Source organism: Cuculus canorus, chromosome 1 (assembly GCF_017976375.1).
Source record: "Cuculus canorus isolate bCucCan1 chromosome 1, bCucCan1.pri, whole genome shotgun sequence".
Classification (NCBI taxonomy): domain Eukaryota; kingdom Metazoa; phylum Chordata; class Aves; order Cuculiformes; family Cuculidae; genus Cuculus; species Cuculus canorus.
Window position 1 is genome coordinate 125,575,370 of NC_071401.1, and position 20,276 is coordinate 125,595,645.

The window sequence follows — 20,276 nt, forward strand, 5'->3', positions numbered from 1 at the left end:
GCAACATCCTTTGGGCCTGCAGGGACACTGCAGGGGTCACGGTGATGCTGGCCAGCTGGCATTTGCCAGTCTGTGGGATGTTCATGAGTCTGTATCATCCCCCAGAGCTAACAGCAGGGATGCCTCACCTCTGCTTTAACGGGGCACTGGTTCACCTCCCCTCTGAAGGCTGTCTGTGGAAGATGCGTGCCTGGTGATGTGGTCTGTTGGGTGAACTGACACAGACAGATGGTGTCCCAGTCATTTCCTTTCTTGCAAAGGCTCCCTGCCAAGAGCAGCCACGGAGGGTTCTCCTGCCTCTTGCCACAGCTGGACCAGCCCTCCCTGGGATGAGGTCCTGGTTGTGCAGGACTACAACGCAGTGCAAGTAGAGTACTCAAAAAAGTCTCATGGTCTGTGTCAGCAGATGCAAATGCATCTCAGGTCCCTGACATCCTTCTTGTCTCTTTTTCATGCCCTGAAGAGCTGCTCATTTTCCTTCTGCGAGCCCTTTCCACCTTTGCCATACTCTCCATGTATGTTTGCCTGTTCCCACCCTCAGGGCTCCTCTTTCCTCATCCCTTTTCCTAGTACTAGTCATCACTTAGCTCCAAAACTCAGAAAACCCCACCTGCTTTCTCTATTGGTTTCTCAGCCACCTACCTCTTCGATTTTTCTTTTGGGGGCTGCTCCAGTTTTCCAGGAGCATGCCTGCCAGTGTGGTGTGGAACTGGGCTGGATTTTCTTCTGCCTCCTCTGCTGGCAGCACTCTTCCGTTCCTAAGGAAAGGAGTTCATTCGCTACACAACTCTTTGTGCAAAGTGCATTTATATTAATAGAATCATAGAATGGTTTGAGTTGGAAGAGACCTTAAAGATCATCCAGTTCCAACCCCCCTGCCATGGGCAGGGACACCTCCCACCCGATCAGGCTGCTCGGGGTCCCATCCAACCTGGCCTTGAACACTTCCAGGGATGGGACAGCCACAACTTCCCTAGGCATATTCATGTTATGATGAATTCAATAGAGACCAAAATGCCAGAGGGATTCAAGAGTCACAACCCTTTTCCGGGTAACAAAAGCATCCAGAATCACTGTAGCACTTGTGCATGCTTAAAAGCAACTATAAGTCCTCACATTGCAAGGCACAAGTGAAGCCCCAGCCTCTTCAGATCAGGAGAAATCATGGGAGGCTTTGCTGTCTCTTGCAGGATTCCCTTTATCTGCCTCTGAAGGATTTAGCACTGGCAGTGCGATGGATGATATGTTCAGTGGGAGCAGAAATGGGAAGGAGGCTGCTAATGATCAAGTGTGATCTCTTACCAGTATGGTCTCATAATCTCCTGAAAAAACTTCTGAAGTGCTTACAAAAACCTGCTTAATTTTACCATCCCCACCAGTCCCCTTGGTAAACTGCCCCAGAACCTGGCTGCTTCAGTGGTTACAGAGTTTTTCTAATTTCCACCTTAAATGAATTCACAGCTAGTTTATATTCTGTCATTCCATGCCAGTGCAGCTTTAGCCGAAGCTGTTCTTCATCCCTGGTGTTTATTTCCCTTGAGTATAGACTTCACTTTGCTTGACTAACCAAACCAGCCTCCTCATATATTGCAAGCTCTCCATAGCTTGTAGGCTATCCTGTAAGCTTGTTCTTTCTTGTGTTTCAAATTAAGTTTTCTTGGCTAGAAATAAGCACAATTCTCTCCCACAGGTGAAATCTTATCTGCACCTTGCGTGGCAACCGTAACGCATACCTATAGCTACTAGAAATGCCTCCTGGATCGCTTGTGTCTCTTTGGTGCGTCAGTAGGTGCTCACAGTTATTAGAAGATTCACTGGTGATCCTGACTCGTTCTTCTTTTCCACCGCTCACAGTCAAGGAGGCTCCAGTCCACAGCTGAGAAAGTCTTGATTTTAGGTTCTATGTGCCTTTTCTCTTGTACTTTGTGCTACTAAATCAGGCCTTTTGCTGTTACAGACATCTTGAAGGCCACCCATGTCCTCCTGTGTGATATCCTCATCCATTTTGGTGATGTGTCTGGGTTTTATTTACTTATTCTTGTATATATTTTTTGTCAGTCTTTGTTTTCCTTTTCTCTTATTAGTAAGGATGGATATTGTGAGGCTAGTATCTCTGCTTCCAGCTTACCTCGGATTACCATGCTACCAGCAGCTGAAGATAGGTAGTGCCTGTTCTATTCCCCTTCTTTTGTATCTCCTTCCCTTCCACCTACCCCCCTCACATTTGTATTAAGTGCCCTCAGGATTTATAAACCCAGACAGCCACAAGAGCCAGATGTGAGGAGCTTGTGGAAGTGATAATAACCTAAGTGGAGTTTCCCCATGGGGACATTTTTTTGAAGTGTTGTCTTTAGAAAAGAAAACCCCTAGGAGGTAAAGAACATTTACATTTAAGACAGGGATGAAAAATAAAACCAAGTCATTTTTTAAGAGTGCTTTGGAAACAAAAATATTTCAAAATCAAACAGGTGATTTTAATCTACACCCTGAACTGAGGGCTGTTTTCATTCCTGTTGTTCTCCAACATGGAGTTTGTGCCACAGGTGTGGCATTGGCCTGTGGGATTTTACACTCTCCCCCCTTGGAAGTGCATGTTTCCCAAACAAACCATTGTGCCCAGAGACTGCTTCGTTTCTTGCAGCTTACAATGCGCTCCCATGAATGCTGAAGTACCCATCAAGTTACCAGGTTTCTTCTCCCCTTTCCCACCCTCCCGTGCAGTCTAGCACTGTGCCAGCCTGCTGTTCTCTCTGGTGCATAGATTTTTAAAGCCTAAAGGGAGAGGTACAACCTTGGCATTTAGCTTCTCAAGAGGTCAAGAGCTACCTCAACCCATCTCCAGCTTCTCTGCAAGACACCCCAGCTAGGTTTAGGGTGTCAAGAGCTGGAGAACCCAAGTATGCTCTAACAATGATGCTCTCCCGTGAAGGTCTGTGTCTCATTTCCAGTTCCATCATCAGGTTAGCTGCAGGTTTTCTGCTGGGTTAAAGAGCCCTCTACTGTCAGAAGCCTCATTCCCATCCAGGTAATGCCAGCCTGTGCTCAAGCAGAATGAGCTCAGACATCGGAGATTTGAGTTCATGTTATCTTGTATGCCAGTCAGTGCTTCTAGGCTTCAGGTCATCCCTGTTGCTCCATTCTTCAGTCCTTCCAATACTCAGTGTCCTTTTTAGTGTCACACACTCAAGATTTCACGTAATGTTTTCACTGTTTTGATATCAGGAGAAACTCTGCCTCCCTTCTTGGTGAACGCAGGCTAATGCATCCCAGTGTAATCCTTCTCCATAGGTGAAGAACTACGCATTTACTTGGCTATCTACCAATCTCTTAATTCTTTTTTGAGTCCCTCCAGAGTTTCCAGAGAGCAATCCTCCATCTTGAAAGAGCCCAGACTACGTTTTTGTTCCTGGATGAATGGCTTTCTGCCATCAATGCAGCCAAAATACTTATTATTCATAAACACCAGACCAATAGCTACGGGCTGCTCCGCACATCTCTTTTTCCATCATTTATCACTTTCATTGTTCCTTGGGTCCTCTGAAAGCTTCATCAGCACTGGTTTAATATCTCCTTTCAGATCATTAATCAAGTTACTAATGAGCATTAGTTTCAGAACAGCATCTTAGTAGAAATAATTTTATATTCTGGGATCTGTTTTTTCTCTCATTACTTGAAATCTATCAGTGAACTAAAATTTATAATATTGGACCTTTTGTTGTTTTAATAATTATTTTCTTATTTTAAATCAGAGCAGGCTTCTGTAAGACACCTTGTGCTGGTGTAACCTTTTACTTTAGGTTGGTATAGTGGCTTTGTTAACCCAATCCATGATTTAAACAGAAAATATTACAGCTATTGGACAGGAACCATTTCATAGAGAAGAACCATAGGATGGTTTGGGTTGGAAGGCACCTTAAAGCTCATCCAGTTCCACTCCCCTGCCATGGGCAGGGACACCTCCCAGTAGATCCGGTTGCTCAAACCTTATCCAACCTGGTCTTGAACACCTACAAGGATGGGGCAGTCACAGTCTCTGGGCAACTGGTTCCACCACCCTCACAGGAGAATATTTCTTCCTAAAATCTAATCTAAATCTCCCCTCTTTCGGCTTAAGACCACCCCTCCTTGTCCTATCCCTGTACTCCCTGGTGCAGAGCCCCTCCCCAGCTTTTCTGTAGCCCCCTTGAAGTACTGGAAGGTCGCTATAAGGTCTTCTCAGAGCCTTCTCTTCTCCAGGCTGAACAACCCCAACTCTCTCAGCCTGCCCTTGCATGGGAGGTGCTCCAGCCCTCAGATCAACTTTCTGACCTCCTCTGGACTCGCTCTGACAGCTCCATGTCCTTCTTTTGCTGAGGACTCCAGAACTGAATGCAGGACTCCAAGCGAGGTCTCACCAGAGCAGAGGGGCAGAATCCCCTCCCTAGCCCTTCTGGTCACAGCTCAGGACATTTGGCTTTCTGAGCTGCAAAAACACATTGCTGGCTCCTGTTGAGCTTCTCATCCACCAGCACTCCAAAGTCCTTCTCTGCAGGGCTGCTCCCAATCCATCCCCCACCCCGGCTGGTAATATCAGTTTACTTGATTTACAGCTGTGGATGTAATCTCACTTCCTGTTTACAAATATTTGCACAAGGTAACTTTCCCAGGCTCATCATATTCCCCAGTATTCTACAGTGCTTTAGAAAGTACAGTGAGAGATGCACAGAGCTTCAGGGATACCAATGAAAACACTGAAGGATGAAGTCTCCACTAGCTGTAATGGCACTTATTTTCACAATAAGTTTTCAAATGTAGAAAACTGAATATTCAACAAATCATCCCCGTTAAGTTTCTATTCTATTTGCGTGTAGCCAATGCACCATCATCTGGGGCTATGTCATTCATCTTTCTACCAGGGTTTCCAGCTCCCCTACCCCTCCTTCTGCCCACCTTCTCGCCTTTTAAGCACAGCAGCCCCCACTCCATGTTACTCCAGGTGCCCTACTTGTTCCTTAGCAAGATCCAGAAGTACCACTGAGCTGTGGGTTTTTTTGGTACTTCAAGCAGTCCTATTTGAAGGTGACAGCTGTGGAAGGAGGACTAAGAAGGGATTTTTGTCTCCATCACCTGATAAGGATGGATAAGGGTGACTTGAACCACACCCTGCACTTCTTAAACAAACACTGACTTCCAAGTAGGGAATATCCGCCCTTCCCTTTCTCCATCCTGCTTGGAAGCAGTGTCACAGACATGTCAGAAATGTAAGAGGTTAAAATCCCAGGCCTTCCCTTTGCTCCCATACAGCAGGTGGACTCCTTTGAACAGGAAACCATTTCACTCAAAACTGTAACTAAGAATTAGCCCAAGGAGGTGGTTGATTCACCACCCCTAAAGACAGGTAGATGAGCTACTTAAGGATATGATTTAGTGGCAGATAAGTATGGTTGGACTTGATGATCTCAGAGGTCTTTTCCAACCTGGTGATTCTATGATAATATATTAGCCAGACATAGATACGGTCTGACTCCCAAAGTCAGGGTGGTGTAACAGCAGTGGGCCTTCTGGTTGCGGGAGCTATCCTGTTTCCCAGCAGTTTGGTTAGGGCAGTGCTGCACACACAGACTCGGGCACCTGCTCACAACCACCTGGGGCTTCTCACAGCTTGTCTAAAGAGCAAGGAAGAGGAGTAGACACTTGGTCGTGCACACGCACCTTTTTGTTGCCTCCATGCAATTCTCTGTATGCTCTTCCATTAGATTAACAACCTACATCAGTGATCAGTAAGGGAATTTTCAACATGCCAGGGTACTGGCAAAAAGGGAGAGCCTCAAGCGCAACTCACAATCACTTAGCAAAAGGGACCAGTAGCAGTGCCTCTCACACCTACTGGGATACAAACCTGCCCTCTTTCTCCTTGCCTTCACGTTTTCTCCTCTTCTCCAGAGTCCCTCAAGCGGCTGATTGAAAAGCACCAATGTGGCCGGATCAATGCCAGTCTGGAGCAGCTGAGAAGGTGGCTTCAGCAGAACTCCAAGCAGCAGGTCAAGAATGGTCTCCTAGGACTGGAGAAGTCAAGGGAGGCTCCCTTCTTTGGGAAAAAACTCCTGCTTTTGAAGGCAGAGGTTAATGCACCTTGTCAGCCTCAGGACTAGTGATAGGGAGACCCTCCCAATATGCTTCCTATACTTACTTTTGGGTTGGAATCTCTAAAACTCTCTCTGTTCAGGATCTCTAAAGCTCCCTCCTGGTCTCCTCTCTCCAGTTCTCCGCCTCAATAGATGGTACTCCTCTAAGTAAACCTCTTTTCCATTTCCCTAGACCACCAGAGCCTTGCCAGGCCAGGAGAATGCCAAGATCTTGGAAGCGACTGTACAGCAGTTGGTAAGGCTCAAGGAGACAGGTAGATCATCCTCTGCTACCACTGAGTGGAAGAGCACACAAGGGTCCCAGATCTGTATGCAGGATGGCACCCAGTAGGGCACAGAGGTGGAATCCAGATAAAAGGATTAAGAATTAGATAATGATTAGGAATTCCACGCCCAAAGAAGAATGGATCCTCACATCTTAAAGGTCCAAGTTAATCCCAGGCACCAACATGCCCATTTCGCTCTTCTCTTTCTCAGACATTGCCTCACAGAACACCCAGGACTTTGTAGCTGTTTACCACCACTGTCTCGTCGCTGTAAGAGCCTTTCTGAGCTCAGCCGATTCTTCACTGGACCAAAACATCAGTTCTTTCTTCTTGCATCAGCTCAAGGCTACCACCGAGATGAGGGCTGCTGCTGTTCCAGTTCCTTCTTACAAAGTTTTGGAGCCCAAACATGACTTGTCTTCCACTAAATCTCCCTCAAACTCTGCTTTTTTCTGTGTAGCTCCTCTTTCAGCCTTGCTCTCCTTCACGGCCTGCCTTGAGTACAACATCCCCAGAAACTTTGTTCACTCCCAGGGGCAGCTGGCTTATCCAACACTTAATTCGCTGTCTCAACCGAGGTCCCTCTCTTTGCCCTTCCAGATACCAGAGACCTTGCCAACTGCACACAGATGTGAAGCCATCACCCAAAGACCAGGACTCCTACTTGGGGGTTGCTACAGGACAAAACAGCGGAGGGAAGCAAGGACAGAGCTTGCCATCAGGATCCTGTGCTCAGGGCAAGATACCCAGACCTCAGCGAGGTGCCTGTCCCTCTGTTAGTGCTACATGGGCAAGACCCCAGCATATCACTTCCAAGTGTAAGTCATGCATCAATTTCCTGCCTTCTGCTCCAGATGAGCTGATGAAAAGGCTTACCGAAGGGTGTGTGCCAAGCAGGAAACTGGCCCAAGAACACCCAAGATCTTCCCTAGTCCTGCATTCCTAATGTCTTTCAAGTTTCACCTAATACCGAAGAAATTAAGGAAAGGTCATTTGTAACCACATCAGCCTCAGTTGCAGAGTAGTAAGAAAATAACAGAACTATTCTCTGGCCATGCAGGAACCCCAGAGGCCCAATTCAGGGCCGCAGAGATGACCAAGCAGCAAGAAAAACCAATCTCTGTGGAGTGCACAGCAAAACTACAGCAATTAGAGGGTGTTTTGCAAACAGTGGGCTCTTGGGTCTTCCTTTGCAATGTCTGTGTGGTACTTTACATCACTTTGTACCTATAGAGGAAGGCTATAAGGTTATTTTCTGGAAGAAAATAAAGCCTTTGAATTAAACGCTATATTTCTCCTCAGCAGTTTCCCACAGATACGAAACAGATTACTTAATTCCAAAGCAGGCACAGTTAAAGACTGATCCAACAACTCTTTACAGCTTGTTTCTTTATTCAGTAAACATCTAGTTACAAGTTTCACAAATTAAAAAAAGAGAGGGAGCTGATTGAAGGGGGGTCAGGGGGGCCCACAGGCTGATCCAGCTTTTGCTCTGCTTCTCCCTTCTCTAACACACACACAGCCTTCTGCTTCTCCATAGCTGCACCAAGGAGCAGGAGAGGAATCGCAGCCTCTGTCCCACTGAGGGCACCAACACCGCATCCTAGCAGAATTCCCTCTTATTTCTTTCACAGGGGACTAAACACAAACTTCAGAACCAGCCCAACCCAGCACAGAAAGAGTGGAAAGGATGGAATAGGCAAGGTGGCAGCTCCTCATGCCCACCACTACTGGCAGAAAGAACAGAACCAAGGGAGAGCAGAAAGGGAATGGGCAATTAATGCGTTCCTTGCACATCAGCAAGATTCTCCATGCCCCACTGCAGCACCCAACTGGGACAAAAAAGAGCAATGCAGAAGATTAGTTGCTTTGTTTCAATTCTTAAGTGGGAGGGAGGTTAATATTAAATTTGAGGAAGGTCCAAGTGGTGCTTTGAAGGGGCTTCAGAGTTTCACTGTCTGTACCTGGAAGCAAATGAAACAGAACATAAAGAGTGAGTGGTGACTAGACAGCAAACCAGAAATCAGATAAAGACATGTTTAAACCTCGTGTCTAGATATCACAAATAAAGGGGAAAAGTCCCTTCTCAATACTGGATCACATCCTAGTGAAACCTATTCAAAACACAGGAGAGCAGACAACACTACTTATATTTCAAACCGGATTGACAGCAAATAGTCTCTAAATTTAAGACAATGACAGTATAAACGCTCTACAGATTATTATCCTACATCATTTCATACCATTTCAACCATCAGTTAAGGCTGACACCATATCTCTTTGTTGATGACAAAGTTAACTTAAATAGCTTCCACCTTCCCATTCAGAACAGTATTTCCTCAAAAATCTCACCTCCCCTTACCCTCTGGGTTAAGTGGGAAAACCCATTTCCAACCAACACTTCAAAATAATATACGACTGGGGCAGAGGAAAAAAAAAAAATCAATCACATGGCAAAGAGGCAACCCTGCAGCGGAAGATGAGGAAAACACCTTAAGACTTACAAGAGCATGTAGGTGGATTTGGGGGTGGCCATGCTGCACCCCCTGCAAGGTCTGCTCTGGGTTCACCAGTCATACCGACGGGACTGTCTGGAGGGAGAATCCTCAGGGCCCTGGATCGCAAGACGAGTCCCTTCAGCCCGGCGACCACTGCTGCCTTCATGACGTCGGTAATCCAGCCCCCGCTGCGGCCGGAAACGGGACGTCTCTCGCCTCCATTCATCATCAAATGCAGCTGCATCACCTATGTAAGGACAGAAGAACAAGTTCAGATGGGGAGGAGGTAGGGAAGCAATGTCTGGGTTTGCTGGGAGGAAGACACAGATAGTACTCACTTTCATCCATGTTGATGTAGTCCTGCCTCTCTTCCTGGTCTCCCGTGCGATGGTTCCGGGACCGCTGCATGATGTGGGCCCTATCCCTGATGTGGTGACCAATCGACATCTGTTCCAAGCCACTGTCTGAGTCCCTTACGGTCCGTCTCGTCTCGCGGATCTGCGGGCAGATTCCCATGGAGACTCAACATTTTAATACAGTCTCCCAGTCCCATAAGGCACTCTGATTCCTGCCTGCAGTATCTCAGTCAGGTTGCACTGCCACCACTCCCAGGATGTCAGACGCAACATAATAATGAAGGAAAAATGGACCTGCCCCTCGCCAGCACTTCCCATCCCCTCCCACTGGCCCTCAGCATGGTTCAGTGAGTCACTATGCGTTCCTCAGACTGCAATTGACTGGGAAGCAGAAGTGCTGTGGGTGGCCAGCACCGAGCCACCAAATGAAGACCACCCACCCACAGCAAAAGCAGTGGGAAGACGCACTGCAGTCTCCTCCTTACCCCACCAGGTGCTGAACGCATCTCAGAGGTCTCTTGATAGACTTTGGGCCCGTCACCCAGGTTGGAATAGGAGATGACGGTCGAGGAGGTAAATGTCTGGCAGTTAGCACCACTTGTCATATGCTCCTGCAAGAGAACAAATGGGGAACAGCAGAAAGAAGGAATAGGAGGGAAGAAGAAATGACATATATACATATACATAGACATATATCTCTATATACTACAAATTAGGAAGTAATTACAGTAGGAAGAATATAATCCCGACGGGTCCATCTTCCTGGAGAATATACCTTTCTGTCAAATTAATTCTTGTTTCTCGCTAAACAAGCCTACCCCTCACGCTTCTTGCCTCCCCTACCTCTCCTCCCCACACTCAGCACATGTACGCCTCAAGAACAAGCTCTCCATCGCTCTGTACTGGTCAGCAAGCAAAGCTCATAGCCTCTGCAACCTTGGCAGCTTGAAGAGAGCCAATAGCAAAGCAGCTCAATAAGATGGAAGATGTTCCTGGTGGCAGGAACACCCTCAGTACTCCCCTCAATACAGATTGGCTTATGGAGGATTCTTACCATGTTTCCAATCATGTCGTTCATCATCCCGAACATATCTATAAAGCCACCTGCCTGATAAAAAGAAAAAGAGAACACAATAACAGTCAGCTTGGAAAGATAGAGGAAGAAAGAACAAGAAACTATGTGCAAGGGAACGAAAGTTGCTTCCTAAGAAGAAAAAAAACTTGGTTCTTTCCCCTTTCTTGCATCAGTGCAGAAAAAAAGCCAAAAAGGATTTGGGGGTGCTGTTCTCTCCATTTTCTCAGGTTGCATTGCCCAAGTGCTCTGGCTCTTCAGATCTCTGGATATGGCAAAGGCTGTTCTTCTAGTTTGGGTCCGACTGCTGATGCACGAGGATTCGTGAGTCCAGGCACTCGTCAAAGCTAAGAGATCTCAGGTATGTACATACAGTAATTTTAACTACAAGACAGTCCTTCTCGGTGATGTTTTCAACGCCTTCACTCTCAACTGTTAATTTAAACCACAAGGAAGTTTCCACTGATTGGATTCTTCCCAACATAATAATACGTTTTCTTTTTTTCCCTACAAACACCTGACTTTTTAATCTTATAAACTTAAAGGCTGCAGTAACACACTGGGCCAGCAGGTCTCACGGGTTAATTGTGCAATATGTAAACAAAATTACTATGTCAGCTTAAACTTGCTGATTTTTTTGTTTCCTCGAGTAGCCTCTTGTTGCCATTTTCAGCATAGCAGTGCTCACACACAATGTTATTATCCTTTGAAGTCCATCTGTTTGTATTCATATTAATCCTCCTCTGAGCTACAACAATTCCGAGATGCTTAGTCTCTTTCACTGAGGCAATCCTGCAGAGCAAGGCAGCTAAAGTTGCTGGATCTGGAATAACCTATTTCCACTGTATTATTTTTGTGGATGACAGAGATCAGCATGCTCCAAGCATGGTGTTCTCACATACGCACAGCCATTCTCATTCCAGTCTTGTTCACCTGAAGCATTCTGTTGGCTGTTCCACTCCTCCATTACCTCCAAACAGATCTGCAGCTTCTTTTTCAGACATAGGAGGTTATTAAGAGAGTACCTGCTTGCCCCAATTCCAATGAAATATTGTGCTACAGCAGCTTTAGAGCTCTTCTCTGGTCATGGTGCAAACAAACCTTCCAACATAAAGAGTTAGAGTCTCTTCTCTCCAACAGCTCTCAGACCATATTAAAACATTACAGGGAAAACAAGGGGAAGGCCTGAAGTCACAGAGTAACTCAATGCCAGAGGTCCAAGACAAACAGCTGCCTCCAGTTTCACTCAATACCCTCTTCCATACTCCCTTTACCATAAAACTAGAGCTTGTTCTGGGCTCTTCCCACCCTCCCACCCTCACTATCAGTTAGGATAGATGGTCTTGTTCACAGATGGCTACACTGTAATACTGGTTGTACACAGTGCTGATGAATCTCAGTGTGGACCCATTACTTGGAAAGCCTCTAATTTGACCCACAAAAACAGAGAACTTACTTACCATGCCAAGCATCCCGAAGGGTGAAACAGCTCCTGCCTGGCGGGACAACAAAAAAATGTAACAGAGAATGACCTTACAACAGCCAGACACTACATCCTCCTCAGAACACCTTTAATCCTTCTCAGAAATAGGACTGGGAACACTCAGGCCCAGCAAACAGATCAAGAAAGTACCCGACAGACTCACAGCAGTTCAAATCATATCACTCCTAACAAACCAGACAGAAGCTGATACTCCTAAATTTCTCCCAGTTATACTGACTCATGTTCTTGAGAAATAACATGCATTTCTTCCCTTCCTTCCACTCAACCTAGAATACAGCTGCATTCAATGTATTAATGCACATGGAGTAAAGACAAGGAAAAGAATACCGCTGGTTTAGAGATTAATTCTGTGCCCATCCTCCATGTGAAGGTGAGGGGCATGCCCAAGACAGAAGCTATGAAGACAGTTTAATAAGCCCTATCCTGTACCCAGCCCCTCTTTTACCTGCATCCTACGGCCGGCCTGGCGAGCCCCTGGTGTGGTCCCATCAGTGATGCCAAGGAGCGGGCCAAACCCGAAACTTCCAGAAAGCATGCGGTTCATGTGCTGCCTGTGGATGGCAAAAGGATCCCTTTTGGAAAGATTGAGAGAATAATGGTGAGGAAGGGATGACAGAAAACAAAGCCCTGAATAATCCACCCATTCTGACTTTCAGTTTCTCTCAGGTAACTACACATTCCTTTCCAAGCTGAAAATCCAGAATCCCCAAAACTTGGCGTTGCTTATGGTGACCTCTGGCACTCGGAGGGACCCGTGGATTCCTCTGTATCTCTTGTAATAGAACTTATTATGCCACAGAATCCCTCTTGGGCGCTAATTAATGTCTGTTCAGAAGTAGGTTGCTGTTCTACTCCCACTACACTTTAGGGCCAAGCATGGCCAAGGCTACTCCAGACCTCAGTGTTCTAATAGTTGAAAGTCACTTCTCCAATCTGCAGTCCAGGTATCACCATCATTTCATATTCATTTCCTCTTGTGCCACCAAAACCCTTCACATAAACAGCTCTGTGAAACAATCACGCCCTTTCAGAAGTTCTTTGTTTTACGGGGAGGTGGCACAAAGACCCTCCTGGCTGCAAAGAGAGGACTACATTTAATGGGACCAGAAAGCACGTGGTCCTAGATGTTGTCCTGTCACCCCTTCCTGTACAAATGCAAACACACTCAAATGCAAGACTGAAATCTCCAGAACAGACTGCACAGCCTGACACTGCGTGACACTGCTGCGCCCTAAGTTATCATGACATCTGCTATTTTTCTACAGTGTTACGTGTAAACCTGTCAAGAGGCTGAGACGACATACAGCTTTGGCAGATTTGAGAGGGAAAGGGAACGACAACTGGGGTCTCTGGTTTTCCTTCTTTTGCTGCCTACAGGCTGAGGGCTGTACACATCCACACATACTGGAGGACTAAGGAATAAAAAAGGAGAATAAGAACAGTCACAGAAGACAGTGCTCACAGTAAAAAAAAAAAAGTCTGAGAAATACCATGGCATTTCCCTGCCCATCTTCAGTCTGCACTTACCCTTCTGAGCAAGAGTGATCTCAACAGCATGTAATATCCCTGAGATCACAAAAGCACCTACTACAAACCGATACTTTTCTGTCTGTACTGGAAATGCTTTGCAAGACTCATAAGCTAGACTCATACCTGCTACATCAATGAGAACACACAGTAACTCTGTGACTAACTGGGAGATCAAAGTCTCTCCCCTTGCTAATTTGTTTACAACTAACAAATGTATTGTTTATTATCAATTTTATAAGCAAAAACTGACTTCATTCTCCTACATAAATTAATTCCATTGAATTCCTACTACTGCCACGCTTGAGATAACCAGATTCTCACTGTTTTACAGTCTATTCCTTATCCGCTTTGGCAAACACTGCCAACATAGTTTCACTGCCAAAATTTATCAATAGCATCCAATTTCTGGACTGTGAACAGAAACAAAAACCTTCAGTAAGAGGAATCCTAGGAAGAGTTCTTGGGACCTTTGTCAGATTTCAAGACTCACATTTGAAAACTACTTGTCTTCTCTTTACTTGGTTCCTTACAACTGAACTGTTTTAGCAGTCATCTGCAGCTCCATTAATGACTTCCGGTGCAGAACAGCAACAAAAACTGGACAGAACAGTAGATTTTATCTATCTAAACTGAAACCCTACTTTGCAGAAGATAAAAAAAATCCTTAGGCAAAGAAAAAGATTTTGGTACTCCAGCCCTCTCCTCCTCCGGCAGTTGCAATGCCTTTTGGCCTACTTTATTTAATTGTGCTTTGCTCCAAAGCCGCGTTCCATTACAGAAACCAGACCAACGCTAACCAGGTTATTCCCTGCGCTGCCCCTTCACAGGATGTTGATGTTTTCCTCAGGACAGCGGCTTTGCTGTGGTGCTTCCTGCATCCCAGTGGCTGTCTGCCCACCTGCTCGGCCTCGAGGGCAGGGGACACCTGGCCCTCCAAGCCCCCAGGATGATCTGTGCCCCCCCCCAGGTCCCTGGGATGATCCATGCAACCCCTAGCCCTCCAGGATGATCAGTGGCCACCCCTGAAAGCCCCGAGGATGACCTATGCCCCCAGCCTCCCAGGATGATCTGTACCCTCTCCCCAGCCCCCTGGGATGATCTGTAGCCCCCGCAGCCCCTCGGGGATGATCTGTGCCCCCCCCTCCAGCCCCTCAGGACGATTTGTGTGCCCTGTCCCCAGCTTCCTGGGATGATCTGAACCCTTCCCCATTCCCGGGAACGACCCGTACCCTCTCTAAGCCCCCCACGAATGATCCCTGCCCCCCTTCCCAGCCGCCCGCGATGATCCATGTGCCCTCCCAGCCCCATGGGGATGATCTGTGCCCCCCCCCCCAGCCCCATGGGGATGATCTGTGTCCCCCAGCCCCCGGGATGATCCCTGCCCCCCCCCAACTCCATGGGGATGGCCTGTGCAACCCCCAGAATGATCCGTGACCCCATCCTCCCAGAATGATCTGTGTCTCCCCAGCCCCATAGGGATTACCTGTGCCCCCCAATCCCTCCAGAATGATCCGCCTCTCCCCGATCCCCTGGGATGATCCACGTCTCCCCCATCCCCCGGGAGGATACATGCCCCCATCCCCCCGGGATGACCCATCCCCCCATCCTCCCGCGATAATCCACGTCCTCCCCATCCCCCCGCTTCTCCGCGGCCGGACTCACATGGCGAACATCGGGTCGTCGGGCTCTCCATCCCGCACCAGGCGGAACATGCTTCCTGCGCTCGGGGGCGGCCCCTACCGCGGGGACAACGCTGAGGGTGGGCAGCGGCTCCCGGGGTCCCCCGCCGCCTGCCTGCGGCCGCTGCGGCCCCTCCCGGCTCCTGCGGGCCCCGTTCGGCGGCGGCACCGCTCACGCCTCCGCTCCCATCGCGGCCTGGGACCGCGCTGCCCCGGCCCCGCCACCCCGCGCATGCGCGCGCCCCGCGGCACCGGGGGGGCGGGGCCTCGGGTTCCCGTGCGGCCCCGCGACCCTACGGCCCCGCAGAGCCCTGCACCCCTATTCAGTCCCACATCCCCGTGCGGCCTCGCACGCCCTTTCAGCTTTGTACCCCCTTCAGCCCTGCACGCCCGGGACTCCTACAGCCCCGTACCCCTTTCAGCCCCGCACAGTCCCCTACCCGCGTGCAGCCCCACCCGCCCTTTCTGCCTCGCACCCCCCCGCACACTCCTGTGATCCCGTGCAGACCCGCGCCCCCTTCAGCCCCTCATCCCTACAGCCCCGCACCCCCATTCAGCCCCGCACAGCTTCGCACCCCTTTTCAACCCAGCACCCCGTTTCAGACCCGCACCCCTATTCAGTCCTGTACCCCCTCACAGCCCCGCGACCACTATAGCCCCGCGCAGTCCCGCACTCCTTTCCAGTCCCATACCCTCGTGCAGCCCCGCACCCCCTTCAGCCCCTCGTCCTGTGCAGCCCCGCACCCTGTGCAGCTCCAAGACCACTACAGCCCGTTCCTCCCCGGGCCCCCGTTCATCCCCGGGCCTCTGTTGAGCTCCGCACCCCCTCCATCCCCGCCCCCCGCCGGCGGGCGCCGCGGTGCCGGCGGTGCAGGGGCAGCCGTGGGGGGGCGCCCCGGGGCCGGCGCACGGCAGTGCCTGGCGGGCCGGGGGCGACCGCAGCTAGTAGCGAGTGACAACACGGCCCAGGCACAAGGGGACATTGTTCCTCGGGCAGGGTGGCCGGCGGGAGAGGCTAGAAGGGTCAGGGCGAGAGCGAGCGTGGTGACAGGTGCCTCTGCCACACTCACCCACCAGGGACATAGAGTGGTTTGGGTAGGAAGGGACCTTAAAGCCCATCCAGTTCTGACCCCCCTGCCATGGGCAGGGACACCTCAAAGCCTCATCCAACCTGGCCTTGAACACCTCCAAGGATGGGGCAGCCACAGCTTCACTGGGCAACCGGTTCCAGTGCCTCAGCACCCTCATAGGAAAACATTTCTTCCCAATATCTCAATCTCCCCTCTTTCAGCTTAAAACTGTTCCCCCTCATCCTATTCCTGTACTCCCTGATAAAGAGCCCCTCCCAGCTTTCCTGTATCCCCTTTTCAGTACTGGAAGCTGGTATAAGGTCTCTCGAGCCTTCTCCAGGCTGAAGAACTTCAAGTCTCTCAGCCTGTCCTCGTACGGGAGGTGCTCCAGCCCTCTGATCATCTTCGTGGTCTTCTCTGGACTCTCTCCAGCAGATTCACATCTTTCCTGTGCTGAGGACTCCAGAACTGAACGCAGGACCCAAAGTGAGGTCTCACGAGAGCAGAGGGGCAGAATCACCTCCCTCAAAGGTGGAGGAGGAGAGGAGGTGGAGATTGCCACCTGTCAGCTCTCATAGCGACAGCCCCAGCGGCCGTTAGTTCACTGCTAGAATCCACTGCCACCCCTGGGCTGCTGCTGGGAGAGTGCTTAGCCCGGGCACAGTGTAGGCACAGAGGAGGCACTGACTGCCTGTGCCAAGAGCACGGACAGCATTGTGTCTATGCACTATGCACAGCAGTGTGTTGCCTGGCAGAAATGGTAAATATACTTTGTAAGCTGGCGGGGGGTCATCACAGCCCTTGGGAAGCCACCTGGAATCACAAAGCACAGGGACTCTGTGTGCACCTGCAGTAGTGGTTGGGACCCTTCACAAATCGGTGTCACCATCCCTGGGGAATGCTGGCTGCCTTCAGCTACTGCCTGCTCCACTGGATTAGAAGGAAGAGAGCAAACTGACTTGTTGCAGCTTCCTTAGTGGTGGTGGTGTTGACTGTTGCATCCTGCCTGCCAGCCTAAACCCATGCCAGAAGATTGGAAATAGCAGGTTGCAAGATGTGGTTGAGAAATCAAACTTTTGGGTTGTGGCAGGAGCCATGTCCTTGCATTATGGAGTTGGACAGAGGAAAATGACCCACTAGTATGCTTTGTGTGGTAGAATACATAGGGGACTTTGTAATACTTGTAGCTACAGTGGGTCTCAAAACTGCTTGGTGTCCAAACAGAGCAGAAGACTGTTCACCGGAGGCCGAGCCTGTACTTGTACAGGCGGCTCTTCAGATGTTTCCTACTGTATCTAGTAAGTGCATTCTTCAGAGGCTGAAACTAACGTCCACAACATGGACGCTGTGGATAGCACAGTCATGCAGGACTGTGAGGTGGAGACAGATCCTGCGGGCTGGGCAGTGGCTAAGCAGTGACAGACCTCTAGGTCAATGCTGCTCAGGGAGGCTGCTCATAGGTGAGCTGCTGAAACACTCTCCTGTCACCAGCTCAGAGTTGACCTGTGAGCACTGGGTTCACACAGAGCCTCTGCGAACACTGGCCCAGCCTCTCCACTGCTTCTTTTGCAACTCTGAATCATCCTCAGAGACCTACAGTCTGAAAAACATTCCCCTGCTCTGAGGCTCTCCTGGTGTTTGATTAGAACATGTGGAACTGACCTTGAGTGGCAGGTTTCAAAGGCAGCTAAAGATCTGCTTGGGCAAGAATGTAAGCAGCTGTTTTTGTTTTCTCCTTTTCTTTTTTACTTCCCCCCTCCCTCCCTGATCTGTGATAAAACGACTTGCAGTCCCCGAGAAGCCAGTGATCCTCCTACTCCTGGAATGTCCTAGAGATGGTAAGTCTCCCTCAGTTTTTTCCAAATACTAAGTCGGGCATTTCTGCTTTCGAAATGCAGGAGCAGGCAAGGAATAAAATGGTGTTTAGAACAAATAACTGCTTTTCAGATACTTTTTCTGTCCCTGATGCTAATCCTCTGCAAGTGGCCTACAACACAAAGGGCCATATTTCTGAGACCGGGGGCTGAGGCTGTGAGTCTTACTGGATATTTCAGTAGCCTTACCAGTGGTCCTTACACACAAGGAACCTGTTACCAAAGACTGCGTTACCATTGATGCTGCCACCTCAGCAAACCTTGAGGGAATCTAGCTTACAAAGAATCACTGAATCATTGAATAGTTTGGGTTGGAAGGGACCTTAAAGATCATCCAGTTCCAACCCCCCTGCCATGGGCAGGGACACCTCCCACCGGATCAGGGTGCTCAAGGCCCCATCCTACCTGACCTCCAGGGGTGGGGCAGCCACAACTTCCCTGGGCAACCTATGCAACTTCACCACCCTCATCGTGAAGAAATTCCTTCTTCTGTCTAGTCTAAATCTGCCCCTCTCCAGTTTATACCCATTGCCCCTCGTCCTATCACTACAAGGCTTTGAAAACAGTCCCTTTCCAGCTTTCCTGTAGCCCCTTAAGGTACTGGAATCATGGTGGTGGCTAATGCTAGATGAAACCCTGGAAGGAAGAATTGGAAATGCAACCTTTTCCCGGAACATGGAGAAGCCTGCAGTTTTGAGGGATGCAGAAGCTGTGTCACTGCACTATTTGTAGGAGAGGTTTCTTTATAGTCCTCCCCACTAAGGTGCAACAAGGAGGTGGCCATCTGCTAGGTTTGAGTAACGAAGCACGTAGGGGTATGAATGCAAAGCAACACTCCCATCTTGCTCCTCTCACATTCACGATTTAGGCTGCTTCTGTTTTCGCCGGGAATAAAAGCCATTAACCACGTCTATTTCCTTTCTTTCTTTCTTACTTTTTTTTTTCTTTCTTGCAATCTGTCCGGGTTGCGCTGGCTAGGGGGAGGGGAAGAAAAAAGGAGCTGGGCGGGTAGCCAGGGGGAGGTGAACGAAGGGCAAATGGGAAGAGGGATGAACGTGGCCGCTGCCCTCAGCTCCACCTTTTTCCCTCCCACTGCCGGCTGCTGCCAGGCTGCCTCCCTCAGCATCCCCGGGCAGCCACCGCGGAAGCGGCTTGGGAAGCAAAACTGGGTATCACGTGGTGAAAGTAAACAAACAGGATGCTCAAAAATCATGCCTTGTTACCTGCTGCTTCCAGGGACCGAGCATTGTGGCCAGGGCGACGGAAACAGCTTCTCAGTGCATCCAAATGTTCCTGGGTCCCCTGTGGATGCCTGTAAAACAAAGAAATCCTCGTTATCAGAAGTCAGAGCTGCCCACAGCCATTTCCTCATTGGTTCCCTTCACCGGTGCCTCTTACGTAAGCCTCACCCAACAACTCACTCTGACCTCAGATGAAGGGCATCCTGAGTGAAGGACAGCTTGGGTTTGGTCCTCAAATGTGACAACTCCTATTTGGGATGCTAGAGCCAGCTCGGGGTGGCTACAGCCTCTCTTATAAAGCAGCCATCACTCAGAATATTTTGCTCGTGTTAAAGAGTGTGTCTGTCACGCTGTGAGTGAGAACCACGACCTCCATCTGTGCCGTGGTAGCAAAGAGAAGTTCACAAAAATCACAATTTGAACCTCCCCTCCCCTTTCCAGTCTTCTGACAGACTGTGTCACCCTTCGTCACTCCCTTCTACTCCTCTTGCTTCCGCACCCTGCTTCCCAGCCCTCCGCAGTGCTTATTTAAATATTTTGCTTCGCAGGAAGCCATTTCCCAATGCAAAGTTGGATGGTGGTTGAATTCCTGGGTATTTCCTCTTGACTTCAGGATAAAGCATCATGAAAGAAGAACAGGAATTATTATCTACCTGGATTTTTTAATGGACACATGACAGACGGATGAAGAGTTGGATTAAATACATACATGCATTCAAACACATTCCCTCTGCACACTGAAATTTTGCTTGTTTCTCTTTAAGTAAGTGGACAGATACTCTTTGTGTCTGAATATATGGAAATCTAAGGAAAGTTAATGCAAATACACAACCTGCTCTTTTGTTGCTCAGCGGTTTGGAAGAGTTTTGGAACCACTTATGAGTTAGCTCACAAAATAGATGTATTGAAATACTCAGTACCGTGTTTTGCTTTTGCAGCTCGTTCAGCCTTCATCCACAAAGATCTTGCCTCCTCCCCAAGAACACAGTGACAAGACTAGCAAGGTATTAAAACAAAATGCATAAACACTTTCCTCTAGGTATGTGTACCCTGCATGTGCT

The 20,276-nt window shown here is 48.9% G+C and overlaps 1 protein-coding gene and 1 long non-coding RNA gene across 2 annotated transcripts; one reads left to right on the plus strand and one right to left on the minus strand.

Annotated features, from left to right (window-relative positions):
• Positions 1–7,774: 7,774 nt before the first annotated feature.
• Positions 7,775–19,363, minus strand: MLF2 (myeloid leukemia factor 2). Its single transcript, XM_054079792.1, has 9 exons — positions 19,198–19,363; positions 15,014–15,087; positions 12,267–12,393; positions 11,778–11,813; positions 10,300–10,353; positions 9,731–9,856; positions 9,228–9,387; positions 8,896–9,136; positions 7,775–8,355 (listed from the first exon to the last, which is right to left on the minus strand). The coding sequence occupies exons 1-8, from the start codon at positions 19,219–19,221 to the stop codon at positions 8,958–8,960; spliced, it is 780 nt and encodes a 259-aa protein (XP_053935767.1). The 5' UTR covers positions 19,222–19,363; the 3' UTR covers positions 7,775–8,355; positions 8,896–8,957.
• LOC128853640 (uncharacterized) lies at positions 15,712–20,136 on the plus strand. The gene is made up of 3 exons (XR_008452259.1): positions 15,712–17,938; positions 19,211–19,372; positions 19,764–20,136. It is a non-coding gene; the product is annotated as an uncharacterized LOC128853640 (long non-coding RNA).
• Positions 20,137–20,276: the final 140 nt, after the last annotated feature.

Coding starts and splice junctions, on each gene's coding strand:
- MLF2 (XM_054079792.1), bottom strand. CDS start 19,221: ATGCTCGGTCCCTGGAAGCAGCAG. Junction 12,394..15,013: donor GACGACCCGATGTTCGCCAT/GTGAGTCCGGCC, acceptor TCTTTCCAAAAG/GGATCCTTTTGCCATCCACA. Junction 9,137..9,227: donor CTACATCAACATGGATGAAA/GTGAGTACTATC, acceptor GTCCTTACATAG/GTGATGCAGCTGCATTTGAT.